The 27,742-nt window shown below is 43.1% G+C and overlaps 4 protein-coding genes across 4 annotated transcripts; all 4 read right to left on the bottom strand.

Annotated features, from left to right (window-relative positions):
• Positions 1 to 3,937: 3,937 nt before the first annotated feature.
• LOC129651521 (interferon alpha-H-like) lies at positions 3,938 to 4,655 on the bottom strand. The gene has a single exon (XM_055580211.1). The coding sequence runs from the start codon at positions 4,653 to 4,655 to the stop codon at positions 4,086 to 4,088; it is 570 nt and encodes a 189-aa protein (XP_055436186.1). The 3' UTR covers positions 3,938 to 4,085.
• A 4,125-nt stretch (positions 4,656 to 8,780) lies between these two features.
• On the bottom strand, positions 8,781 to 9,362 carry LOC129651519 (interferon omega-1-like). Its single transcript, XM_055580210.1, has one exon. It carries the CDS (start codon positions 9,360 to 9,362, stop codon positions 8,781 to 8,783), a length of 582 nt encoding a protein of 193 aa, XP_055436185.1.
• A 7,234-nt stretch (positions 9,363 to 16,596) lies between these two features.
• On the bottom strand, positions 16,597 to 17,184 carry LOC129651518 (interferon omega-1-like). The gene has a single exon (XM_055580209.1). It carries the CDS (start codon positions 17,182 to 17,184, stop codon positions 16,597 to 16,599), a length of 588 nt encoding a protein of 195 aa, XP_055436184.1.
• An 8,459-nt stretch (positions 17,185 to 25,643) lies between these two features.
• LOC129651517 (interferon omega-1-like) lies at positions 25,644 to 26,433 on the bottom strand. The gene has a single exon (XM_055580208.1). The coding sequence runs from the start codon at positions 26,313 to 26,315 to the stop codon at positions 25,644 to 25,646; it is 672 nt and encodes a 223-aa protein (XP_055436183.1). The 5' UTR covers positions 26,316 to 26,433.
• Positions 26,434 to 27,742: the final 1,309 nt, after the last annotated feature.

Raw genomic sequence — 27,742 nt, 5'->3', positions numbered from 1 at the left:
CATTAACTCTTAGGTCACACGTACTTATAATCCTGGAGGACAACATAAATCTGGACAAATGAACTATTCCAATAGTAGCAAAGATTCAATGGCAAACCTTGGGGGCTTTGATTTGTCTGAAGGATCCCATTAAAAAAATTAAAGAAAGGGTGAAAATCAACATGACATTAAGGAACCAATGAAGTAAGTGAGGAGGAGAATGAGATGACAAAGACCCCTTCAGTTCAGTTCAGTTCATTCGCTCAGTCGTGTCCGACTCTTTGCAACCCCATGAATCACAGTACCCCGGGCCTCCCTGTCCATCACCAACTCCTGGAGTTCACTCAGATTCACGTCCATCGAGTCAGTGATGCCATCCAGCCATCTCATCCTCTGTTGTCCCCTTCTCCTGCCCCCAATCCCTCCCAGCATCAGAGTCTTTTCCAATGAGTCAACTCTTCGCATGAGGTGGCCAAAGTACTGGAATTTCAGCTTTAGCATCATTCCTTCCAAAGAACACCCAGGACTGATCTCCTTCAGAATGGACTGGTTGGATCTCCTTGCAGTCCAAGGGACTCTCAAGAGTCTTCTCCAACACCACAGTTCAAAAGCATCAATTCTTCGGTGCTCAGCTTTCTTCACAGTCCAACTTTCACATCCATACAGGACCACTGGAAAAACCATAGCCTTGACTAGACAGACCTTTGTTGGCAAAGTAATGTCTCTGCTTTTCAATATGCTGTCCATTTCAAATGCCAAGGGGCCAGTATCTATTGTTTTGTAGGGCCACAGGGTGTGGTCTGAAGTCAGCAGAACTAAGATTTAATTTAAATAGACGAAATCACTATTAAGTAGTTAGAAGGGAATAGATTGTTCTGCCAGCTTAAAAAAAAAAAGCAGGTGTTTGCTCATTGGCTAGTGGTTAGGATCCAACACTTTCACTGCTGTGACCTGATTTCAATCCCTGGATCCCTAGTTGGGGAAGTGCAATCACACAAGCCGCGCAGAAGGAAGTCTAAGCTTTTATGAGTGGTTTCTTCAATGAAATATAGTGAAATAACTTTATTATCCCTATGAGAAGTGAGCCCTCTTTTCTATATATTTTAAACTCTTGACCTTTCTTGTGAGTTTAAGTACAAAGAAAAAGCATCCAACAGTTTCTCGCCACATGAGCTCTGACGTTGCTCCTTCAGGATGACAATGAAAACATCTTTCATGATCAGGTTCTGCAGAATGAAGTCACTACTCACTGCAGTCCCTGACCTCCAACACACCCTGATAGGAGTTCAGGACGGAGATCAGGAACGAGGCACTCTGTGCTCTGACAGCAGGTCAGCAGAGAGTCAGATAATTTCCAGAGGAAATTTATGAACCCAATTTTGCACCTTCTCATGGGTAGAAAAGCTCTAAAATCCTTCAGAGAGACATCTGTTCCTCCGGATTCTCAGCCACATTCTCCCAAGATGTGAGCTTATCTGCACGTCACCCCTTCACCACAATCACATGCGTACTGACCTCCCCAACATCCGTGGAGCAGTCCCTTAGAGCAGAAGAGAGGCTGACCTCCAGCCTGTAGTCCTCAGCAAGTCCTCCTGAAAAAATGAACTCCCACAGCCTGCTGTTCTCATTCTAACGGAGGACACCTGCATTGCTCACCTCCAGTCCAGATGGGTCATCCTGGTGTCGAGTCCAGTGAAGAACCTCTGCTCCTTGTTTTCCAGCTTCTGCTCAGGATGTGGCTGTTGAGGAGGCCTGTGTGTGACAAAGAGGGAAAAATATATGTGCTTCCTAGACAGAAGCAGTGAAGATTTTTCTCCTTAGCAGGGAGAGACTGGCTTGACTTGTGAAGTAAGCCTCAATGCCTTATGTAGTTATCTTTTTTTTTAATTTCTAGATCAACTTATTAAATATCATTAAGTAATAGTATAGAATTGACATTGAAAAGTTATTTAGAAAATAATTTGTTAATAAACTGATACTTTTACCAGTAATAAAGGAATGTTTTTTACTTGTTTTAGGACCCTAATCCTCAAGAAGGTTTTAACACCTCTCAATGTACTTTAAATGTCCTCTGAGGAGCTCCCCTGGTGCCTCAGTGGTAAGGAATCTGCCTGCCAAGGCAGGGGACACATAGGACTACAAGTGGTCTAGAGGCTGTGAAGCCCGTGCACCACAGCCATTGAGCCTGTGCTCCAGACCCCGGGACCGCCACCACTAAAGCCCGAGTGCCCTAGAGCCCAAGCTCCTCAACGAGAGAACCTACTGCAATGAGAAGCCTGTGCACCACCACTAGAGAGAAGCCCAGCTTTGGGCAAAAGTTCATGCAGCTATGAAGACCCAGTACAGTGAAAAATGAATAAATAAATTAAATTATATAAAAAAATGCCCCTCTGACTTTACATGTAGCTATATGTGCTATGTGTCCCAACTGGGAAGAAGAGAAAGATGATTGATCCATCAACGTCCTCCTTCAAAATTGCCTAGATTAAATACACGAATTTCCACAAAGATCTTTGTTACTTTGAGAAATTGCGATCTCCCAGTCTGCACATTACTGACATATGTCCTGGGGGGATGGCTCTGTCCCACTGTTAATGAATGTTCTAAAGGCCTGCCTGTGCGGCTTTTATTCAAGCTCGTTTGATTTTGTCTCTCAAAGATGCAAAGACATTATGGAGGAATTTAAGAACTTCCTTGGATTGCATTGTCCCCAGGTACATCTTGCTCTGCTCTGAGGTACCTTGCTGGGTCCTAAGGAGGAAACGTGTCTGCAGCTGTGACAGGAGTGGCCCTCTTGCCCCAGTGCAGCTCATCTGTGTTGTTCCATGTCCTGAGGACCTGCCGCTGTTCCAGGGAACACTTTACACTTCTCTGTTCTCCTTCAGATTTCTCAAACTGCTGCTGACTTTCAACTCCAAGTTTCCTGCGCTTTGGGCTTTTTGAGCAAGTGAGACTCCTGACCCAGGAAAGCTCCTCCTAGTGCAATCAGCACGTGGAAGAGCCAGGTGGAGGCACAGAGGAGCCCCTGGAGTCTCCACCATTGTTCACTGTGGTGCGGGGTTCCCTCTATTTACCATGTTTCTCTTTGAGGCTGGGCAGTCTGGACCTGCAGTGCTTGGCAGGCAGAGCAGGTGATTTCATAGGGGAGTGCCTGACAAATCTAGAAGTTTCACTCAGGTTCTGCTTTCAGTTGGTGGCTTTGCAGTCTTAAAGGAAACCAGATGACAACCAGAAACCATAATGGAGAATGAAACAGCTATATGAATGAAGAGGACACCTTCATGCAGAGTGAATGAGGAGAGCATGCTGGGGATTCCTACACCGGGAGGAGGTGAATGACTGTGATATTTGAGTGTAAAGGTAAGATATTCACCTGACCTTTTGCCAACTGACCACCATCTCTTCAAGCATCTCTACCACTTCCAGGGAAACAACTTGGACAATCAACAAGAGGCAGAAAGCCCTTCCCAAGCCCTCATCAAATCCTGAAGCATGGATTTTTATGATCATTGCTTTTAGGTTACTTTTCTTTTGAAAAAATCTGAGTTACAAAACGTATTGGAGTAGTTGTGTTCACTTCGAGGTCCTCAGAGCAACAAAAAACATAGGTAGAGCTCGTGATTTTTTACTTCTAACATCCAAATCCTAAAGAAGGGACAAGGACTTACAAAATGCATTTTTTAAATCAAGCAGCCATTCAGGCTTGGTGTTTTAGGGAAAAAACAAAGTAAGTTTTTTACAGTAAGAATTTAATGAGTGAAAAAAAATCACAAACTAACTAAATACAAAATATACATTTTCCCATAAATACACATACATAATATTATAACAATAAGATCACTTAAATATTTATAAATAGATAAATACTAAAAGACATAAATAATGGTCCAGGTAGTGAATAAGTAGATAGATCAGCTTCAGCATCTGTGAGGACCAAGTGCCTGTAGAGTAGAACATAATGTCACTTAATATTCCAGGAAATATTCGACAAATTGAATCAATTCAGGCCATGATGACAGCAGAAATGAGTCTTCCACATGGCAGCGCAGGAGGAAGTGTGGTCTGTTGGTCCATGAGAATCATTTCCATGTTGAACCAGGTGTGTGTCAGTCCTTTCTCCTGAATCTCTCCTGCAAGTTTGTTGAGGAAGAGAAGGCTCTCATGACTTGTGCTCTGACAACCTCCCAGGCACAAGGGCTGTGTCTCTTCTCTTGCAGATAGAGAGTGAGTCTGTGGAAGTATTTCCTCACAGCCAGGCTGGCGTCCTCCTTGAGCAGGGGAGCCCCTCGCAGCCCCTCCTCCTGCCTCAGACAGGCTTGCAGGTCAGTGAGCTGCTGATCCAGTGCCGCGCGGAGCTTGTCCAGGAGGCTCTGGTCCCACGTGGTGGCCAAGCCCTCTGTGCTGAAGAGCTGGAAGGTGTTCTGGGTCACCTCGTGGAGCACAGAGATGGCCTGAGCCTTCTGCAACTGGCTGCCACCCAGCGCCTCCTGGGGGAATGCGAAGTCATTTCTGTCCTGCAGGCAGGAGGAAGGGGAGACCCTCCTCAGTTGTCGCAGGAGTGTCAGGACCCTCCTGTTGGCCAGGTTGTGGGTGTGAGGCAGATGGCAGCCCAGAGAGCAGATGGCATTGCAGCTGAGCAGCAGCAGGGCCGGGAGTAAGGACCAGGCTGGGGCCATCAGGGGCCTTGCAGATGCTTGTGGCCTGGGGCGGTGGGTGACTCTGTGAACTTGCTCTTTGTTCTCTGAAGACCTTCCTTCAGGCCTGTGTCTTAAGTAGGAGCCCATGGTTTCCATTTTCTGAAAGTTCCCTCTTGCTTTCTACTTTTGTTTTTGGTTTTCATTTTACACTCTCCAAATAGGGTAAGGCAGCATTTCTCAATCATTTTTTTTTTCATGTTGCCCTTCTTTCTTCTGACCATAGAGCCTTTTTAGGTATATTTTAGGTGCCCTGATTGTGAAATTTTGATAGCACAGATATACTGGGTATGTTTTTATGTACTCTATGGATATCTTTTCTCTGTACATAGAAAAAGGAAGTGTAAATATTACTCTTTGTATTCAATGTAGAGTTGAGAATCACATAAAATTTTAAGCTATAACTTAAATGTGAAAGCTACTGATTTTTTAAAATTTATTATTTTATTGAGGATAATTGCTTTATAGAATTTTGTTGTGTTCTATCAAACCTCAACATTAATCAGACATAGGTATACATATATCCGCTCCCTTTTGAAACTCCCTCCCATCTTTCTCCCCATCCCACCCCTCTAGGTTGATACAGAGCCCCTGTTTGAGTTTCATGAGCCATTCAGCAAATTCCCCTTGGCTATCTAATTTACATATGGTAATGTAAGTTTCCTTGTTACTCTCTCCATACATCTCACCCTGTCCCCTCTCCCCATGTCCATCAGTTTATTCTCTATGTCTGTTTCTCCATTCAGTTCAGTTCAGTTGCTCAGTCATGTTTGACTCTTAGTGACCCCATGAATTGCAACACGCCAGGCATCCCTGTCCATAACCAGCTCCTGGAGTTCATCCAAACTCTTGTCCATCGAGTTGGTGATACCATCCAGCCATCTCATCCTCTGTCATCCCCTTTTTCTCCTGCCTCCAATCCCTCCCAGAATCAGAGTCTTTTCCAATGAGACAACTCTTCACATGAGGTGGCCAAAGTATTAGAGTTTCAGCTTTATCATCATTCCTTCCAAAGAACACTCAGGACTGATCTCCTTCAGAATGGACTGGTTGGATCTCCTTGCAGTCCAAGGGACTCTCAAGAGCCTTCTCCCACACCACAGCTCCAAAGCATCAATTCTTCAGCGCTCAGCTTTCTTCACAGTCCAACTTTCACATCCATACAGGACCACTGGAAAAACCATAGCCTTGACTAGATGGACTTTTGTTGGCAAAGTAATGTCTCTGCTTTTGAATATGCTATCTAGGTTGGTCATTACTTTCCTTCCAAGAGTAAGCATCTTTTAATTTCATGGCTGCAATCCCCATCTGCAGTGATTTTGGAGCCCCAAAAAATAAAGTCTGACACTGTTTCCAGTTTCCCCATCTATTCCCCATGAAGTGATGGGACCAGATGCCATGATCTTAGTTTTCTGAATGTTGGGCTTTAAGCCAGCTTTTTCACTCTCCTCTTTCACTTTCATCAAGAGGCTCTTTAGTTCCACTTCACTTTCTACCCTAAGGGTGGTGTCATCTGCATATCTGAGGTTATTGATATTTCTCCCGGCAATCTTGATCCCAGCTTGTGCTTCTTCCACCCCAGCGTTTCTCATGATATACTCTGCATATAAGTTAAATAAGCAGGGTGACAATATACAGCCTTGACGTACTCCTTTTCCTATTTGGAACCAGTCTGTTGTTCCATGTCCAGTTCTAACTGTTACTTCCTGACCTGCATACAGATTTCTCAAGAGGCAGGTCAGGTGGTCTGGTATGCCCATCTCTTTCAGAATTTTCCACAGTTTATTGTGATCCACACAGTCCAAGGCTTTGGCATAGTCAGTAAAGCAGAAATAGATGTTTTTCTGGAACTCTCTTGCTTTTCCCATGATCCAGCGGATGTTGGCAATTTAATCTCTGGTTCCTTTGCCTTTTCTAAAACCAGCTTGAAAATCTGGAAGTTCACGGTTCACATATTGCTGAAGCCTGGTTTGGAGAATTTTGAGCATTACTTTACTAGCCTTTGACATGAGTGCAATTTTGCGGTAGTTTGAGCTTTCTTTGACATTGCCTTTCTTTGGGATCGGAATGAAAACTGACCTTTTCCAGTTCTGTGGCCACTGCTGAGTTTTCCAAATTTGCTGGCATATTGAGTGCAGCGCTTTCATAGCATCATCTTTCAGGATTTGAAATAGCTCAACTGGAATTCCATCACCTCCACTACCTTTGATCATAGTGATGCTTTCCAAGGCCCACTTGACTTCACATTCCAGGATGTCTGGCTCTAGGTCAGTGATGACACCATCATGATTATCTGGGTCATGAAGATCTTTTTTGTACAGTTCTTCTCTGTATTCTTGCCATCTCTTCTTAATATCTTCTGCTTCTGTTAGGTCCATACCATTTCTATCCTTTATCGAGCCCATCTTTGCATGAAATGTTCCCTTGGTATCTCTAATTTTCTTGAAGAGATCTCTAGTCTTTCCCATTCTGTTGTTTTCCTCTATTTCTTTGCATTGATTGCTGAGGAAGGCTTTCTTATCTCTCCTTGCTCTTCTTTGGAACTCTGCATTCAGATGCTTATATCTTTTCTTTTCTCCTTTGCTTTTGGCTTCTCTTCTTTTCACAGCTATTTATAAGGCCTCCCCAGACAGCCATTTGGCTTTTTCGCATTTCTTTTCCATGGGGATGGTCTTGATCCCTGTCTCCTGTACAATGTCATGAACCTCATTCCATAGTTACAAACTCATAGGAGTGCTTTTTAGAGATATGAAACCCAGAAATCGGAATTCTCTTCAGCGTACAGCAAAGGAAAAGACTCACACTGAAAACACTATGAAACCACCGAAGTTGAAAGAAAATACCTTTGCAAAAGGGCCAGCACCTTTCCAGTGCTGCCCTCCAGTCGCTGTCTCAGGGCGGCTGTCGTGTCTCCTCCCTGAGGGCAGCCACTCCGTGATTCTCACAGTCCTGATGATTTCTGCCAGGAGCACTTGATGCCTCTTGTGTGATATGGACTCAATGAATCCAAACAGTAATCCTGTGAAAACTACTCTTACTGTCCCCATATTAAAGATGAGGAAACTAACCTGGTGTGTTTGTGAGATTTTTCAGGGTCACACTCTTGGTAAATAGCAGAACTGGGATTCAGAGGTTTTAGAATTTTTAGAACTCTCCTTTCACTTGGGCTCTCTTCCTGTGGCTTCTACCCTGAATACACTATGCAGCTAGAAGAAACCAGCACAGAACAGAGCTCCTGTGTTAGAGGTAGTGAAGGTATTGTAGAAGGGAGTGAATTGCTCAGTAAGGCAGTGCTGAGGAGAAGGTGGGAGGCAGAGTAATAGGAGTCAGGAGCAGCCAGTCAACACCATATGTCATCAGCTTTCCAGCAGGAGGTGACTGCGTCCCTCAGATATGTCTATCCATCATTCTGTTATGAATGGGTATAGATTAGTTATGCCTATGACATCAAAATTAATCATTTTCTACAATTTTATAATCTCCTTTCTACCTGTTTTCTTTTTGGCACCCTCGACAGCTTATAGGATCTTAGTTCCCCACCAAGGCTCCCTGGAGGGAAAACTCAAGTCCTAGAAACTGTGCCACCAGAAAGCTTGAAGAATTCCACTTTTTGACAGACATTTGTTAGAAAGTGATGGAACTGTACCACAGTATAAAATGAACAATTACTGTTTTGTGATAGGTATATATAAACAAAATAAGTATTTAGATTTTCAAAATAAAAAAACCTCAAGAAGTTTACCTTGATAAGTATTTAATAAATAAAACAAATTACATTTAATCAAAGAGAAAAGGGAATATATTTTCTATATTTTAATGCAATGTAAGCGTACACATCTTTTATATGAAAATATAAAATATTGAGATAAAATAATACATTAAATAAATAAAATATAAATAAATAACATCAAAGCAGTCATTGCTTATAGACTGATACCCTTGCAGCTGGGTACTTTTATATCTACTTGCTTACTAATACTGTATTACTATGCACTGGCCTAATTCAATAACTTCCGTGGCTAAAGCAGAACCAGAGTCTTCCAAAATTACTACACTTGAGTGTGTAGGGATGATGTGGCATCTTAGTCAGTGAGAGTCATGTCAAGGTTAATTCTGGTCTCCATCCGTCATTCTTAACCTTTCTTGCAAGTTGGTTGATGAAGACAAAGATCTCATGATTTCCATTCTGACTATTTCCCAGGCGCAGTCGCTGTATTCCTTCTCTTTCAGGTAGACATGGATGCCCTGGAAGTACCTCTTCACGGCCAGTGTGGGGCCCATCCTTCCCAGGGCAGAGTCTTCCTCTCCTATCACCTGCCCCAGGCAGGTGTCCAGGTCGTCCAGCTGCTGATGGAGTCCAGTGCGGAGCTGCTCCAGGAGGGTGGTGTCCCAGGCAGCAGAGGAGCGCTCTGTGTGGAAGAGGTTGAAGGTCTGCTGGAGCATCTCATGGAGCACAGAGAAGGCCTGGGCCTCGTGGAGCTGGCCGCCCTCCACCATCTCCTGGGGCAAAGCGAAATCTTTTCTGTCCTGCAGACAGAAGTGAGGGGAGAGTCTCCTCATTTGGCCCACGAGCCTGAGGTTCTTCCTGCCAACCAGCACATGGTTCCGAGACAGGTCACAGCCCAGGGAACCTCCCGGGCCGTAGCTGACCAGCACCAGGGCCATCAGTAGAGAGAGCACGAAGGCCATGGGGAAGATGAGGCCGCTGCTGGCCTGGCTGAGATGGCGTCTGGTAGAACCTTAGGTAGGTTCTCTGATGCCATGCTTTCTAAGCAAGGCCATTAAATAGGGAACATGGTAGTTTTCATTTTCTAATCATTTCTATGCACTTTTACTTCCTATTTTGGTTTTCTGTTATGTATTCTGAATATGGTCAAAGAAATTGTCATCAATTTATAAACTATTAATTTTACCTTTTCCCAGTAACTTCATATGTGCTATCCAAATGGATATTCATCATCAAATGAGAAAGGTCTTCATCTTATGTTAGGATTGAAGTACATTTGTAATTACACACATTATTGCTCCCTTTCTCTCATGCATAAATGTTCCTCTCCTCTTGTCCAGGAACACATTTGTAGCCCTCATGTTAGGCTCCATTTTCCCCTCTCACTTTACCTAGGAAGCCAGGCTCCCTCAGCCCTATGGTTTCTGTATTTATTTAGGGATTTACCATATCACTGTGACAGTTGAGCTCTTTGAAACAAGATGGGTTTTCTTTAGAGTTTGATTTAGAGAAGAGGCTGATTATTATCAGTCCATGAGCTTACCCCACGTTTTTCTTCCTTCTAGAACACGTTCCTGCAGGTCCATGTGGCTGTGTTTTAGGGAACCACAAGGTCAGGGCCATTACAGACATCATCCTTTCTTTCCACCATTTTCTTGCTGGAGACCTGTCGTTCTCCACAGACTGGGCCAATACCCCCACGAGAATCCTGGTTCTTCTCAGGGAACATGGGTGAGGAGACGCTACATCCAGGATAATTGTATTTTCCAGCAGCACCTCACTCAGAAGGGAGAGATCACATGGAGCCACCCCCTGTCCTCTGGAGTGACAGAGTCCTTTCCTCACCTGCTGGACTCCCTCCCTGTGGGCAGGCTCACCACATCCTGTGGCCTCAAAATCTCCTTCTGTGGAGGGCTTGTTTATTTGTTGGGAAAAAAAATTGTGTTCCTGAACCTCATCTCTCCCCTGGAGTGTTTGTGTGAAGGACTCTAGTTCTCAGTGGTGACCTCCTCTTCTGATCCCAGGTGTCCAAAACATCAGCAGTGCTCAGATGCTGAGAGCAAAAGTTTGTTTGTGTAAGTTGGTGAAGGAATTTCCAACTGCAATCATTTTGCTTTTAGTAGATAATAATATCTACTTTGCCAAGTATAGTTTTTATTATTCAACTCTTTTACTTAAACTGTTCAACACTTGTTCTGCTCAGAGTTTCTGAGCTGCTGGAAGGAGATTCAGTGCTGGTGTTGTCTCTCGTTGGAAGCATATGTAACAGAATCTAGTGAGTTACAGTTTGTTCAGGCAGTTGATTCCACCCGGCATCTCTGTTCCTCTGTTTCTGTCTCCTCTGAGATTGCAGGGCAGTGAGACCCGGGTACTAGACCAGGAGAAATAGCCTTCTTTCCTTTACTTGAGTGTAATTTTTCATTTAAACTTTTTAGATTCACTTAGTGACTTATTGGACAAGATTGGTGTCACTGATCCTTCTCTGGTTGTAATTTATGATGAGGTGAGAACAAGAAAGGGAAGAAAAGAAAGCCCGAGGAGCTGCATCACTTTCAAGAGGTTAGATTTTTTTTTGTTTCTCTTTGCAATTTTACTAGAAAGTAAAATCCCACAGTATTTTTGTGGGCAACTAGAAAACAAGGGTAAGTCTCAGTGTCATGAATATGAAAGAAAGGAAGTGGCTTCCCCTGACACAGTGATGTATTCTGGGTTAGCAAACTTCAGTGCCGCATAGCTGGGGCCTAGGCTGTGGCAGAGGGGAAGGATCAGGTCAATATGAACAACAGAAAGGCTGGGACATGGCTGCTTCTGAGAGAAGCTCAACGAAGGCCAGGTCCTGAGACCGTGGACTGCCCTCAGCTTTGTAAGACCAGCCACCTGATTTTTCTTTCCTTTAATCCATATGTGGTGTGTAAGGGGAGAAGGAAGAAGTCACACACCAGCTCATGGGAATCAGGCAATCAGAACCCCCGTTGCTAGAACGCTAACCCTCTCTCACAGGGTCAAGGAGACCAGCCTTGCTGTGCATCTGTGACAAATCCACCTGGGCAATGAGAAGTTGCTTTGAAAAAACTAGAATGAAAGGGAATGAAATGATTCCAAAGATCCTGATCTTAATCTTGGTAAAAAATAATTATGTTCTTAAAAATGATAACTGAATTTTATTGGTTGCTAACCCTAATCTCCCTAATATCTCACCATATGATATGATCACATTGATGGGATGGGTTTCTTTGTTTTTTTTAATAATTTAAAATGCATTTATTTTATGTATTTATTTGGCTGTGCCAGGTCTTGGTTGCGGCATGCTGGCTTTTCCATATTCCTTGCCTCAGATAGGATCTTTACTTGTGGCATGGGAAGTCTTGGTTGTGGCCTGTAGGATCTAGTTCCCTGACCAGGAACAAGACATTGAAATTCTAGGAGAGTGGACAACTTTCCTAGAATCTCTTCCTCAGCAAAGAACTTCAAGTGCTGTAGGATTTCTCTCGATTATGTACAAGGCCCTGCCCAAAAGGGAGGAAATTTGGGCATAGAGGGCATAGAGGGAATAGTCCTGCGGGCATTCCCTCTCCTAGAATGAAGACTTAGGGATTCAACATGCAGACCCTTGACTGTGTTAAGGAACTTGCACTCAAAGTTCTCTTGGTTGGACTGAGGGTGGAGTAAAGAGGTTACTATTGGTTATACTGATATGAAAGACAGCTATCATTCACTAAGTTCCACATTTTCAGGCTAATTTGCAAACTTTGAATTATTTGAATTAAAGGATGTCCTCTGTGACTGCTACTAAAGTTGTCTTGATGTTTTAGAAGACGAAATGAAAGTCTGGTGCCGGCTACACTCAGGAGCCCCAGATTGTGTGAGAGTAGAGCTTCCTGCTGCTCCCAGTCCCTCCTCTTCATCAGCTCTGAGTACTGGCCCTCAGCTGCTCTGAGCACATGCTGCCTCCTTCCTCCTCGTCCTGCCTCCAAAGTCTTCTCCCCTGCTCCCAGGAGAGCAGTCATGATCCCCTCCTGACGCTCCTGGAATCCACATCAACAAGCACATTGTCACATATGTGTATGTGGTCAGCACAGTTTGGTGAGAGAATGAAGAGATCTCTATGAATTAACCCATGTTCGTTATTATGCCACTATTATCTGTAGACCACCAGAACACAGGAGCAATAGCCCTGTAAATAACTGAAGAATTCAAACCTTATGTATTAGACCATTAAAAAGGAATTGCAGAGAGATGTGGCAATTTAAAAATTGGTGCAATTTAAAAACTGTCACAATAGACTATGGAGTCACACCTCTAAGTTCTCTTTTAGACTAAAGAAGAGAGATTGAGCCTCAGGTTTTTCTTTCAAGCTGAGTTGACTCATATAGATGAATATCTCCTTTTGGATTGAGACGTTTCCATGAGCATATTTCATTTCCAGTGTAATAACACAAAAGAAGCATCGAAGCTGTGACATTCTCTGATACCCAGAATAGAAGGGAAAAGGTTTTCAGTGGAGACAAAATTGGGAAAAGTGCAGAAAGTGACAATTCTGACCTATTTAAAGATCTTATTTGTGGGAAGGGGCTGGGAATGGCTTGATAAAGGCTGGCACAGCCCAACATCTGCAGCATCACCAAGCTCACCAGATGCCAACCCCTTCCCTGATGACACGGAGGTGATGTTGTCCAGCCCTGGAGAATGGTGATCATCACCATTGCCACCCTCCAAGAGACCAGGAATCCCCCCAAATCAGCACTTCAGTGAAATTCAGTCCCACGGCTCCAGCTCAACAAGATGCTCAAATCTGCCTTTCCTGCACCCCAGCAACCGGGAGGCCACCACAGAACTCCCTGTAACAGAGCAACTGTCCTTGCTCTCCCAGTAGACCTGTCCAGGTCCAGCGCCTCGAACTCCAGTGCCACATCCACCGGGAGAACTGGGGAGTCCCTGTAGGCAGGAGCCTCCAGCTGAGCTAGGTGCTTCTGGGGCCCAGGAAGCGCGTGGGGTCCCAGGAGCAGTGAGGAACCTTCATTTTGGGAACAGACTGCCCACGGGAGCTTTGCAGGGGTTTTGCTCAGAACTTGATTTCTGCACCTGCCCTGCTTCCATCCTCCCCTTCCTGGGAAGAGATTTTAGCCAGAGCGGTTTACACTGGTGCCCGTTTATGCTGCAACTGATGGCTGGAAATCTGAGCATGTTGTGGCATGTGTTCAGATTCTGGGTTATTTCTGGGGAAAAAGACTAATTTCGGGAGAGGGGAAAGGCATCTACATTCTGGACAGTAATCTAGATATTGGGACCATGCATTGGAAAGACTTGAGGACAAGACTGAGACTTACAAGAGCCCCTGGGGAAAGGGAAAATGATTTTATTTAATATAAATGGTTCATTTCTCCTGCAACGTTCAAGTAGTTGGAAATATTTTAAAATGTACAAAGAAGTCTAAAACTCACATCAAGTCTAAATATTCCTTATGCCCAAACAAAACTTTAAGTTCCTGGCTTTATTGGAAGCAAAACATCTGTAAAGTTTTCAAAATTACTTCTTTTTCATCTCAGTTCAATTGAGGGAAAGCCATATTTGAGAAACTTATGACCCAGTAGCTACCTTAAATAATTAATCTCAATTTTCAAAATCTTTTTTTCTTCTCATTTCCTTTATCTAAGGATCTTATGTTAAGCTTTCAAATTTATACATAGTTTTGCATTGGAGAAAAATACGTATATGTATATGTAAAAAATATACATAGTTTTATTAACTCTTTTAAAAGGTCATTTTGCATAGGTAAGTTGCTTTAAAATTCATAATCAAGATGTTTTTATTTCAGCATAATATATATTTTCACTTAATATACCATTTCCTAACTAATAAGCATCTTATATGCCCTGATTGCATGTTGACTTGATGCCCACTAAATATCTCGGTGTGCTTGGTACAGTCATGTGATTATTTTATTTGCTAGTAAAATTTCAAAATGTGTAGATATTTTTTGTACAATACTAGCAAAGATTCAGTTCAGTTCAGTTCAGTCAGTTGCTCAGTCGTGTCCGACCCTTTGCGACCCCATGAATTACAACACGCCAGGCCTCCCTGTTCATTGCCAACTCCCAGAGTTCACCCAAACCCACATCTGTTGAGTCGGTGATGCCATCCAGCCATCTCATCCTCTGTCGTCCTCTTTGCCTCCTGCCCCCAGTCCCTCCCAGCATCAGAGTCTTTCCCAATGAGTCAACTCTTCGCATCAGGTGGCAAAAGTACTGGAGTTTCAGCTTTAGCATCATTCTTTCCAAAGAACACCCAGGACTGATCTCCTTTAGAATGGACTGGTTGGATCTCCTTGCAGTCCAAGGGACTCTCAAGAGTCTTCTCTAAGACCACAGTTCAAAAGCATCAATTCTTCGGTGCTCAGCTTTCTTCACAGTCCAACTCTCACATCCATACATGACTAACATTCTAATTTGCAGAGGTAGAATTTTTGCATTAAAAATTGAGTTGAGCAAGTCACAGATATGGTCTAATCATCTTTAGGGTAGACATGAAATAATGGCAAAAGCTTAATACACACCTGTCATAGTAACAACTCTCACAGCTGTTTAATGTGTTCTTGATGCTTTATATAATCTACTTGTTTAAGATAATTTTGTTAGTTGTTATATTAATATCATATAGAGTACAGAACATGAGATGGTATATTGAAAGGAGTAAAATAACCTCATTATCCCTATTTTGATTTTAATTGGAGAATAATTGCTTTACAATGTTGTGCTGGTTTCTGCTGTACAACAACGTAAACCAGCAATAAGTACACATATATCCACTCTCATATCCTTATTTTAAAGCTGAGAAAACTGTAGCATAGGACAGAAAAATCAACTGGACTAAATGATGCAGGAACTTGAGGGAAAACTAAAGAGATGCCCAGATAACAAATATACTGGTCACCTGAGAGGACAAGAGTAACCCACAAAAAATAAAAACAAAAAATGTAGCAAGATTGTCATTTTCAAACAGTTTAACTGGTAAAATTCTTTTAAGCTTATCAATAGTATTATTAATATTCATTACACTTACACTTTTATAGATAACTCTGAGGACCAGTAGTATCCTACCATTTTGAAGGATGCTGGGTGTGAATAGGAAATGGAGACATGCTCCTGCTCTGGGGAGTCAATTCCTCCCCATTTAAGGGACTCTCAGTTAGAAGGTCCTGATGGAGGATGTGTGTGGGGGAGGGGAGTTTAAAATGAAAAGAAAGACTTTGACTTGAAAAGTACAGATTATAGGAAATTCTTAAAATAATAAAAGTTGAAATATGCTGAATGAAATATATAAATTGGTGGGATCTTTGTTAATCAGTTTTTATAAATGATCCCACTTGTTACTGTGGGAAATTGGATATACCTCAATAACAATGTTTTCTGTGCAGCAGATTGATGTATTGATTTTTAAAATCTTTCTTAGAAAATGATACTATTCAAAGACAGACAACATACCTATTTCCAGCAATTAACCCCCTGTTCAAATCTCAGCCACACGTATGTTAGTTATTCCTATGACATCAAGACTAATCACTTTCTGCAATTTCATAATTTCCTTTCTAACTTTTTTGTTTTTGTCACCCTCCACAGCTTAGAGGATCTTAGTTCCTCAACCAAGGCTCCATGAAGGAAAAACAGAGTCCTAACAATGGCACCCACAGAAAACTCTCAGAATTCCACCTTCTGACAAACATTTCCTAGAAAATGATAGAACTGTTCCACAGTATAAAATGAACTAATACTATTTTGTGATAGGTATATGTAGACAAAATAAGGATTTAGGTTTTCAAAAGAAAACCTCAAGAAATTTATCTTGATAACTATTTAATAAATAAACCACATAACAATTTTAATGAAATATGGAAATATATTTTCTAAGTGTTACTACAATGTAAACATACACATCTTTTATATGAAAATATAAATATGATGAGATAAAATATTACATTAACTAAATAAAGAATAAATAAATAACATCAGGGCAGTCATTGCTTATGGATTGATACCCCTGCACTTGATTACTTTTATGTGTACTTGCTTATTACTACAGACATGTATTGGCTGAGTTAATTCAACAAATCTGGTGGCTAAAGAAGAAACCAGAGTCTTCTGAAATGACAACACCAGAGTGTGCAGGGGTGATGTGGAATATTAGTCATTGAGAGTCATGTCAAGGTGAGCTCAGGTCTCCATCCATCATTCTTAACCTTTCTTGCAAGTTGGTTGATGAAGAGAAGGATCTCATGATCTCCACTCTGACGATTTCCCAGGCACAATTGCTGTATTGGTTCTCTTTCAGGTAGACATGGATGCCCTGGAAATACCTCTTCACGGCCAGTGTGGGGCCCGTCCTTCCCAGGGCAGAGTCTTCCTCTCCCATCACCTGCCCCAGGCAGGCGTCCAGGTCATCGAGCTGCTGATGGAGTCCAGTGCGGAGCTGCTCCAGGAGGGTGGTGTCCCAGGCAGCAGAGGAGCGCTCTGTGTGGAAGAGGTTGAAGGTCTGCTGGAGCATCTCGTGGAGCACAGAGATGGCCTGGGCCTCCTGGAGCTGGCCACCCTCCACCATCTCCTGAGGGAAAGCGAAGTCTTTTCTGTCCTGCAGACAGAAGCGAGGGGAAAGTCTCCTCATTTGGCCCAGGAGCCTGAGGTTCTCCCTGCCAATCAGCACGTGGTTCTGAGACAAGTCACAGCACAGGGATCCTCCCGGGCCATAGCTGACCAGCACCAGGGCCATCAGTAGAGAGAGCAGGAAGGCCATGGGGAAGATGAGGCTGCTGCTGGGCTTGCTGAGATGGCGTCTGGTGGAACCTTGAGGTAGGTTCTCTGATGCCATGCTTTCTAAGCAAGGCCATTAAATAGGGAACATGGTAGTTTTCATTTTCTAATCATTTCTATGCACTTTTACTTTCTTTTTTGGTTTTCTGTTACGTATTCTCAATGCAGTCAACGAAATTTTCTTCCTTCTAGACTATTAATTTTGCCTTTTCCTAGTGACTTCAGATGTGCCCATCCAAATGGATATTTTTCAATCAAATGAGAAAGGTCTTTCTCTTAAGTCAGAATTGATGGACATTTGTAATTACACATGTTTATTGCCCTTTATCTCTCATGCATAAGTGTTTCTCTCCTCTTATCCATGAGCACATTTTTGGCTTGCTCTTAGGCTCCATTTTTCCCTCTTTGGTTCCATTGGAAGCCAGGCTCTGTCCGCTCTATGGTTTCCATATTTATAAGGGGTTTACCAGATCATCCTGGGAGTTAAGCTCTTGGAAACAAATGATGAGTTTTCTTTAGTGTTTGATTTAGACAAGAGGCTGATTATCATCAGTCCTTGAACTCCTCCCACATTTCTTGTCCTTCTAGAACACATTCCTGCAGATCCCTGCCCTTCAGGGAACCATGAGGGCAGGACCATTACAAACATCACTCTTTCTTTCCACCATTTTCTTACTGGAGACCTGTCATCCTCCACAGACTGGGCCAATACCCCCACCAGAATACTGGTTCTTCTCAGGGAACATGGGTGAGGAGACTGTAAATCCAGGATAATTGTATTTTCCCAGCAGCACCTCACTCAGAAGAGAGAGATCACATGGAGCCACCCCCTGTCCTCTGGAGTGACTGAGTCCCCTTGCTCACCTGCTGGACTCCCTCCCTGAGGACAGGCTCAGCACATCCTGAGGACTCGAAAATCTCCTTTCTGTGGATGGCTTATTGATTTGTTGGGAAAATAAATTGTCTCCCCGAAACCGCAACCTCTCCCCTGGAGTTTTTGTGTGAAGGACCCTAGTTCTCAGTGGTGACCTCTTCTTCTCCTGACCCGTTTCCCCAGGTGTCTAAAGTGTCAGCAGTGCTCAGATGCTGAGAGCAAAAGTGTGTTTGTGCAAGTTGGTGGAGGAGTTTCCAACTGCAATTATTTTCCTTTTAGTAGATAAATAATATTTACTTTGCCAAGTATAGGTTTTATCATTGAACTCTTTTACTTAAACTCTTCAACACTTGTTCTGCTCAGAGTTTGTGAGCTGGAGGAAGGAGATTCAGTGATGGTATTGTCTCTTATTGGAAGCTTATGTCACAGAATCTAATGAGTTTCAGTCATTGATTCAGGCAGTTGATTCTACTGGGCATCTCTGTTCCTCTGTTTCTGTCTCCTCTGAGATTGCAGGGCGTTGAGACCCGGGGTACTAGACCAGGAGAAATAGCCTTCTGTCCTTTACTTGAGTGTAATTTTTCATTTAAACTTTTATATATACTTAGTGACTTATTGGACAATGTTGGTATTCCTCCCTCTGCTCTGGTTGTATTTCATGATGAGATGAGAACAAGAAAGGGAAGTAAAGAGAGCCAGAGAGGCTGCATCTCTTTCACTTTCAAGACGTTGGATTTGTTTTTGTTTCTCTTTGCAACTTTCCTAGAAAGTAAAATTCCACAGTTGTTTTGTGGGCAGGAAGAAAACAAGAGTAAGTCTCAATGTCCTGAGTATGAAAGAAGGGAAGTGGTTTTCCCCTGATGTAATGATGTATTATTCTGAGTTAGCAAACTGTAGTGCAGCACAGCTGGGGAGTGGCTGTGGCAGAGGGGAAGGATGAGGCCAGTATGCACAACACAAAGACTGGGACAGGGCTGCTTCTTACAGAAGCTCAATGAAGGCCAAGTCCTGGGTCAGTTGACTGCCTTCAGCTTTGTAAGACCAGCTAGCTGATTTTCCTTTCCTTTAATACACATGTGATCAGTATAAGCGGAGACAGAAGAGAGACGGGCAATCAGAACCCCAGTTGCTAGAACACAAACCCTTTCTGGCAGGGTTTAGGAGACCAGCGTTGCCTAGCATCTGTGTAGTTAATAAATCCACTTGGGTAATGAGAAGATGCTTTGAAAAAACTAGAATGACAGGAATGAAATGATTCCAAAAGATCCCGATCTTAATCCCGGTAATAGTAAAATTATGATATTAAAAGTAATAGCTGAATTTTATTGATTGCTAACCCTAATGATCTCCCTAATATTCCAGTTTGTGATATGATCACATTGATGGGTTGGGTTTCTACAGGTTTTTTAAGAATTTTAAAGTAAGCCAGAAAGAAAAACACCAATACAGTATACTAACGCATATATATGGAATTTAGAAAGATGGTAACAATAACCCTGTGTACGAGACAGCAAAAGAGACACTGATGTATAGAACAGTCTTATGGACTCTGTGGGAGAGGGAGAGGGTGGGAAGATTTGGGAGAATGGCATTGAAACATGTAAATATCATGTATGAAATGAGTTGCCAGTCCAGGTTCGATGCACGATACTGGATGCTTGGGGCTGGTGCACTGGGACGACCCAGAGGGATGGAATGGGGAGGGAGGAGGGAGGAGGGTTCAGGATGGGGAACACATGTATACCTGTGGCGGATTCATTTTGATATTTGGCAAATCTAATACAGTTATGTAAAGTTTAAAAATAAAATAAAATTAAAAAAAAAAAAAAAAAAAAAAAAAAAAGAAAATGCAAAAAAAAAAAAAAAAAAAATATTTATTTTATGTACTTATTTGGCTGGGCCAGGTCTTAGTTGAATCATGCTGGATCTTGGATCTTCCTTGCTTCATGCGGGATCTTTACTTGGGCCATGGGAAATCTTGCTTGCCACATGCAGGATCTACTTCCCTGACCAGAGATCCAACTCAGGCTCCCTGCTATGGGAGCATGGAGTCCTGGCCACTGGACCATCAAGGAGTCTCGAGGGGTAGGGTTTCAATATATGAATTTGGGGAACACACACACATTCAGTCTATAGCATGGTAATAAGAAGATACCACGGTATTGTGTTTATGGCAAGGATTCATTAGGATCTCTTTCATTCTTGATATTTATTTGAGGAGAAAGAACACATTCCCTGATGCTACCCTCACTTTTTATGGCACATCCATCCTGAATTGTTTACTCATTAAATATTATAAATGTTATACTGTGAACCTAATTACCAAGGACTTACCAGGCTTCCCTGGTGGCTCAGGTGGTAAAGAATCCACCTGCAATGCAGGAGACCAAGGTTCAATCCCTGAGTCAGGAAGATCCCCTGGAGAAGGAAATGGTAACCCACTCCAGTATTCTTGCTTGGAGAATTCCATGGGCAGAGGAGCCTGACAGGCTACAGTTCATGGGGTCACAGAGAGTCGGACTCGACTGAGCGACTAACACTTTCACCAGACAAATTCCACAGACTATCAGTGTTCATCAAATGACAGTGACAACAGCGACAAATTCCTTAGCCTCTGAAGGGACTCAATTAATCCTTCCAACATAGTGAAACTGAGTTAATGTTCTCCTTTCCAAGAGCCCCCTGCTAAGACTTTATTTGAATGAAATAATCTAATAATGAATTTGTAAATCCAGATTTCAAAACCTAATATGTCAGATTCCAAACTCCCTGTCCACAGCATAAACACCTAAGCACACTGCATGTACTGAACTCTCGCTTATTTCCCTCTTTTACTTCTAACACAAGATGTCCCTTTGTTGTTTCATACCTCGATGTTACAAATCTCTTATTTCCATTAACGTCTCCCTCCAAATTCTCAATAAGTTGAGTGACTTACAAAGTATCCTGATTATTTTGTATAAGAAGCAAAATGAAATTATCAAGTGGTAGTTATTACTGAGAAGGAAATGGAGAAGGAAATGGCAACCCACTCCAGTATTCTTGCCTGGAGAATCTCAGGGACAGAGGAGCCTGGTAGGCTGCTGTCTATGGGGTCGCAAAGAGTCGGACACAATTGAAGTGACGTAGCAGCAGCAGTTAGTACTGAGAGTCTAACTGTGCTTGACAAAATTAATAATTCTAAAATAATTCTAAAATAATCGTATTTAACTGTCCAAGATGACTCATACTTTGTTAAGTGATCCTCACCATAAAATTGAGATACATGATGGACAAGATCCTTGAGAGTTATGACCCCTGCTCAGATTGGATTACAAACATTTCAGTGACTCCTCTGTAGAAAACCCCAAGCTGATGCTACTTGTGGATATAGGTAAAGCATACTTAATGCTACCAAATTACTCGAATATGGGAAATGACTGGAAGAATAGAAGACGACGTATGCTAACGGGTGAATTGTGAGGAATGGAGCAGAACGTCCCCATGGCCATCAGCAGGGAAACAGGAGTCCGGAAACGCAGCACTTCCCCTGGGCCTCAGTGAAACAGCTCAGGTCCTGCACTAAGCTAAGCAGCCCTCTGAGCTCCTTTTGCTGAGCCCCAACGGCCGGGAGGGGGCGCCCGATCTCTCAGTAACTGAAAGACCGGCGCCGCAAACCCAGCTGGATCCGCCTCCAGGTACAGAGCCGCCAACTCGGGCGGCGGATCCACGGGGAGAACTCGGTGGTCGCCCTCGGCAGGAGCCGCGACCCGGGCAAGGCGCCACCGGGGCCCAGGGAGCGTGTGGGGCCGCGCGAGCAGAAAGGAAACTTCTTTTTCGGGCCGGACTACCCAGGGGAGCTTTGCCGCTGCTTCTCCTAGAGCCTTTAATTTCTGCACCAGCCCTTGTATCCACCCTCCCCTTCCTGGGAGGAGACTTTACCCAGAGCGATTTAACACCGGTGCGCATTTATGCTGCGATTGATGGCTGGAAATCCAATGGCAACTCACTCCAGTATTCTTGCCTGGAAAATCCCATGGACGAGGGAGCCTGGTAGGCTGCAGTCCATGGATCGCGAAGAGTCGGACAGGACTGAAGCGACTTAGCAGCAGCAGCAGATGGCAGAAAATCAGAGCATGTTGTGGTATGTTTTCAGATTCAGGACTGTTTCTGGGGAAAAGGGCTAATTCAGGGACAACGGGAAAGGCATCTACAATCCGGACAGAAATCTACTCGATATTGCGACCCTCCAGTGGGAAGGAAGACTTGGGGACAAGACTGGGACTTAAAGGAGCCCCAGGGGAAAGAGAAAATTATTTCATTCAATATTAATATAAAAGGTAAATTTCTCCTGTAATGTTAATTGTCTGAAAAATCTTTTAAAATATATGTGTTAAACTCACATCAAGTTGAAATATTTTCTTATGCCACAACAGTACTTTTAAGTTTCTGGCGTTAATGGAAGCAAAATCATCAGTAATGTTTTCAAAATTGCTACTTTGTATATATCTCTCTTCACGGAGGGAATGCCATATTTGACAAATTATGACCCAATAAGTACCTTAAATAACCAATCTCAACTTAAAAATTCCTTTTTCCTCTTTTAACCAAGGATTATCTATTAAACATTCATTTTTTTATGTAGTCAGTTTTTCACTGTAGAGTTTCATTAACTTTTTCAAAATGTCAAATCATATGGATAAATTGCTTAAAAACGTGCAGTCAAAATGCTTTTGATTTCAGCATACTGGGTGCTCAGTAGGTACCAACTGTGAAATAGGCAGTTGGGTATATGATTCCAGCATGCATCTTCGAAAGGCATCACCATCAAGACAGATTTTTAAAGGCCTGAAAACTAGAGCAGGTCATGACCTAGTTCATGAGTTTGAACGGAAGACAGTTCTGGGCCCTGAACACAGGAAACCACAAGTGTCTTTGTCACACATGAGACTCAGCCTGGATCCAGCCAAATGGCAGGAGTGCAGTGCGAGTGTGGGGCCTGGGATCTGGTTGAGGACCTTGCAATCTGTGTGTCTTCTAGCTGGAGATCACGGAGTTTGAACAAAAATGAATCATGAACTCCTTTACATGGGTAAAGTGACAATGCAAGAGCAGTGGGTGCATTGTGCATGGATCAGAAATTCACAGAAGAAACCTGCATTTCCAGTGGATGTGATGGGAAAGGCTGTCACCTGCTCTAGTGCACTGGTCTAAAAACTGAAGTCTCAAGTCCACAGCTCTTCTCAGCTCTACACTGTGATGCTGGGGCTCCAGTTGTTTTCAGTACATTTCTCCTTTGCCTGCAGATTGTTTTTCTTTCAGAGTTCTCCCGAACCAATTCCAAGAGGTGGACTAGAAGGCTGGAGTATGACTGATGACAACCGCCATCAGTTAGGAAACGGAAAATTAATGGTTGCTGCTAGATGCTAAGTGTCACCAGTCAAATTGGCAAAATTGAAAAGGATGATAAGATCCTGTTTTGGTCAATGAGTGAGAACATATAAGAGCTTATATAGTCTTGAATATGGATTAATGTAGCCACTGTTATCATGGACAGTTGGCAGTATGCATGTTTAAGGTTTATGTGTTTTGACCAATAAAATTGACTTCATGGCCCCTTGTTCAGGGAAAGACTCTCGCTTGGGTATAAGACACCTGCATGCATTGTAGCAGTCTCTCCTCTAAAGGCACTAGTTTCTGAGAAGGACCGGCTCTAGGAGGTGACACTGCCGGCACTTAGGGACTGAAGTCTTCACGGAAAACAACTGGGATCAAACCCAGGACGGCCCAGGGCTGGAGAGCAGAGCCTCACCCTGCATGGCCCTTGCTCTTTTCTTCCTGCCTCTGCTTTGCTGCTGAAAGACTGAAACCCAACAGCGAGTTGAGAAGGTAAGTTTAGAAATGTCTTCAAGAAGTAGTAGAGTTGTACTCATACTAAAGAAGCAAGAAACATTATTAATGAGTAATGTGTGTGATTTTCTGCATTCATATGAGATCTCTATGATTTCCCTATTATTCATTTTTATAGTAGATGAAAGCATTTTCTACTAATCCTTCTTTCTCAAAGAATTTCTGTGACTTCCTAAGAATACTTCTAGAAGTCTGAAACACAGAAATTGGAATTGTCTTCAGCCTTGAGCACAGGAGAGTTCACACACTGAATATACTGTGAAACTAGCACCCAAGTTAAATATTTTTACCAAAGACCTCACATCTTTCCAGTGTAGCCTTTCAGTCCCTGCCTCAGGCCAGCTGTCCTGCCTGCTCCCTGTGGGCAGCTACTCTGGGACTTGCCCTGTCCTGATTATTTGACCAAGCACACTTTTATGCTTCTTTTAATATGGAGTCATTGATCCAAACAGTAGTCCCATGAAAAACTACTGTTATTTTCCCTATACTTGAGAAGAAGATCAAGATATAATGCATGCATGCTAAGTTGGTTCAGTCATGTCCAACTCCTGTGATCCATGGACTGTAGCCCACCAGTCTCCTCTGTCCATGGGATTTTCAAGAAAGAATATTGGAGTGGGTTGCCATATCCATATGCTTAGTGTTTGTGATATTTTGCAGGGTCACACTGCTGTTAAATAGCAGAGCTGCAATTCAAAGTTTTTGAAACTTCTAGAACTCTCCTTTCACTTGCACACTTTTCTAGAGATTTCCACTCAGAGAAACTTTGAAGCTAGAAACCATCACAGAACAGAGCTTCTGTGTTGGAGGCAGTGAAGATATAGTGTAAGGGAGTGGATTGTTCAGTAAAGCAGGACTGAGGAGAAGGTGGGAGGAAGAGTGAAGTCAGGATCATCCACTCAGCACCACATGTTCGCAGCTTCCCTGGAGGAGGGGAGTCCTCCCCCCACATACTGACACCAGCCATTCTCTGTTGATTGGGTATAAACTAGTGATACTTGTGACTTGAGGACTAATCATTTACCACCGTTTCAGAGACTCCTTTCTACCTGTGTTTGTTGTTTTTTTTTTGAGTGGATGGGCTGCACTCCACAGCTTGCAGGATCTTAGTTCCTTGACCAGGTATCCATGGTACCTGAGCTTCTCACACTGGAAGCATGGAGTCTTACCCACTGGACTGCCAGGGAATTCCAGGAATTCTACCTTTTGGCAATCATTTCCTGAAAAGTGATACGACTATTCTGTAGTATAAATGGACAAATGCTATTCCACGATAGGTTTCTGTAGACAAAATAAGTCTTTAGTTCTTCATAATGAAAAAAGAAATTTACTTTCATAAGAAATTAATAAATAAAACAAATTAGAAGATTAAGGAAATGAACATATTTTCTAAATTTTATTATAATGCAGACAAACATTTTTACATGAAAATATAAATATGATGAGATAAAAGAAAATAAATACATAAATAAACATAAATAACATCATGGCAGTCATCCCTTATGGACTGATCCCCGTGCAGTTGAATACTTTTTATATCTACTTGCTTTTTGCTACTGAGAAAGTACTATTGATTGAATTCTGGAAACATTATGGCTAAAGCAGAAATCAGAGTCTTCTGAAATGACTTCAGAGGAGTATATGAGGGTGATGTGGTGTCTTAGTCAGTGAGAGTCGTGTCAAGGTGAGTTCAGGTCTCCATCCATCATTCTTAACCTTTCTTGCAAGTTGGCTGATGAAGAGAAGAATCTCATGATTTCCAGTCTGACAATTTCCCAGGCACAGTTGCTGTATTCCTTCTCTTTCAGGTAGACATGGATTCCGTGGAAGTACTTCTTCACATCCAGTGTGGGGCCCATCCTTCCCAGGGCAGAGTCTTCCTCTCCCATCACCTGCCCCAGGCAGGCGTCCAGGTCATCGAGCTGCTGATGGAGTCCAGTGCGGAGCTGCTCCAGGAGGGTGGTGTCCCAGGCAGCAGAGGAGCGCTCTGTGTGGAAGAGGTTGAAGGTCTGCTGGAGCATCTCGTGGAGCACAGAGATGGCCTGGGACTCCTGGAGCTGGCCGCCCTCCACCATCTCCTGGGGGAAAGCGAAATCTTTTCTGTCCGGCAGACAGAAGCGAGGGGAGAGTCTCCTCATTTGGCCCAGGAGCCTGAGGTTCTGCCTGCCAACCAGCACGTGGTTCTGAGACAGGTCACAGCCCAGGGATCCTCCCGGGCCATAGCTGACCAGCACCAGGGCCATCAGTAGAGAGAGCATGAAGGCCATGGGAAAGACAAAGCAGCTGCTGGCCTGGCTGAGCGGTGTCTGCTGGCGTCTGGTAGAACCTTGAGGTAGGTTCTCTGATGCCATGCTTTCTAAGTGAGGCCATTAAATAGGGAACATGGTAATTTTCATTTTCTAATTGTTTTAATACACTTTTACTTCCTTTTTTGATTTTCATTTATGTATTCACAATATGATCAAAGAAAATGTCATCAGTTTAAATTACTAATTTTACCTGTTTCCCAATAACTTCAAATGTACCCATCCAATGGGATATGTGTCAAGAACGTTTTTATTATTCAACACTTTTACTTAAACTGTTCAACACTTTTCTGTTCAGAGTTCCTGAGCTGGAGGAAGGAGATTCAGTGATGGTATTGTCTCTCACTGGAAGCTTATGTCACAGAATCTAGTGAGTTTCAGTCATTCATTCAGGCAGTTGATTCCACTGGGCATGTCTGTTCTTCTGTCTCTTTCTCCCTCTGAGAGCGAAGGATGATGAGAACCAGGCTACTCGTTCAGGGAGAAATAGCCTTCTTTCCTTTCAGTCAGTTAGTCAGTTCAGTCGCTCAGTCATGTCCGAGTTTTTGCGACCCCATGAATCGCAGCACGCCAGGCTTCCCTGTCCATTACCAACTCCCGGAGTTCACTCAGACTCACGTCCATCGAGTCAGTGATGCCATCCAGCCATCTCATCCTCTGTCGTCCCCTTCTCCTCCTGCCCCCAATCCCTCCCAGCATCAGAGTCTTTCCCAATGAGTCAACTCTTCTCATGAGGTGGCCAAAGTACTGGAGTTTCAGCTTTAGCATCATTCCTTCCAAGGAAATCCCAGGGCTGATCTCCTTCAGAATAGACTGGTTGGATCTCTTTGCAATCCAAGGGACTCTCAAGAGTCTTCTCCAACACCACAGTTCAAAAGCATCAATTCCTCCGCACTCAGCCTTCTTCACAGTCCAACTCTCACATCCATACATGACCACTGGAAAAACCATAGCCTTGACTAGATGGACCTTTGTTGGCAAAGTAATGTTTCTGCTTTTGAATATGTTATCTAGGTTGGTCATAACTTTCCTTCCAAGGAGTAAGCTTCTTTTAATTTCATGGCTGCAATCCCCATCTGCAGTGATTTTGGAGCCCCCCAAAATAAAGTCTGACACTGTTTCCACTGTTTCCCCATCTATTTCCCATGAAGTGATGGGACCAGATGTCATGATCTTCGTTTTCTGAATGTTGAGCTTTAAGCCAACTTTTTCACTCTCCACTTTCACTTTCATCAAGGGGCTTTTTAGTTCCTCTTCACTTTCTGCCATAAGGGTGGTGTCATCTGCATATCTGAGGTTATCGATATTTCTCCTGGTGATCTTGGTTCCAGCTTGTGCTTCTTCCAGCCCAGCGTTTCTCATGATGTACTCTGCATATAAGTTAAATAAGCAGGGTGACAATATACAACCTTGACGTACTCCTTTTCCTATTTGGAACCAGTCTGTTGTTCCGTGTCGAGTTCTAACTGTTG

The sequence above is a fragment of the Bubalus kerabau genome, chromosome 4 (genome assembly GCF_029407905.1).
Source record: "Bubalus kerabau isolate K-KA32 ecotype Philippines breed swamp buffalo chromosome 4, PCC_UOA_SB_1v2, whole genome shotgun sequence".
NCBI classification, from domain to species: Eukaryota; Metazoa; Chordata; class Mammalia; order Artiodactyla; family Bovidae; genus Bubalus; species Bubalus kerabau.
The sequence above is the reverse complement of the archived record's forward strand: the minus strand, read 5'-3'. Positions and strand labels throughout refer to the sequence as shown.

Coding starts and splice junctions, on each gene's coding strand:
- LOC129651521 (XM_055580211.1), bottom strand. CDS start 4,655: ATGGCCCCAGCCTGGTCCTTACTCCCGGCCCTGCTGCTGCTCAGCTGC.
- LOC129651519 (XM_055580210.1), bottom strand. CDS start 9,362: ATGGCCTTCGTGCTCTCTCTACTGATGGCCCTGGTGCTGGTCAGCTAC.
- LOC129651518 (XM_055580209.1), bottom strand. CDS start 17,184: ATGGCCTTCCTGCTCTCTCTACTGATGGCCCTGGTGCTGGTCAGCTAT.
- LOC129651517 (XM_055580208.1), bottom strand. CDS start 26,315: ATGGCATCAGAGAACCTACCTCAAGGTTCTACCAGACGCCAGCAGACA.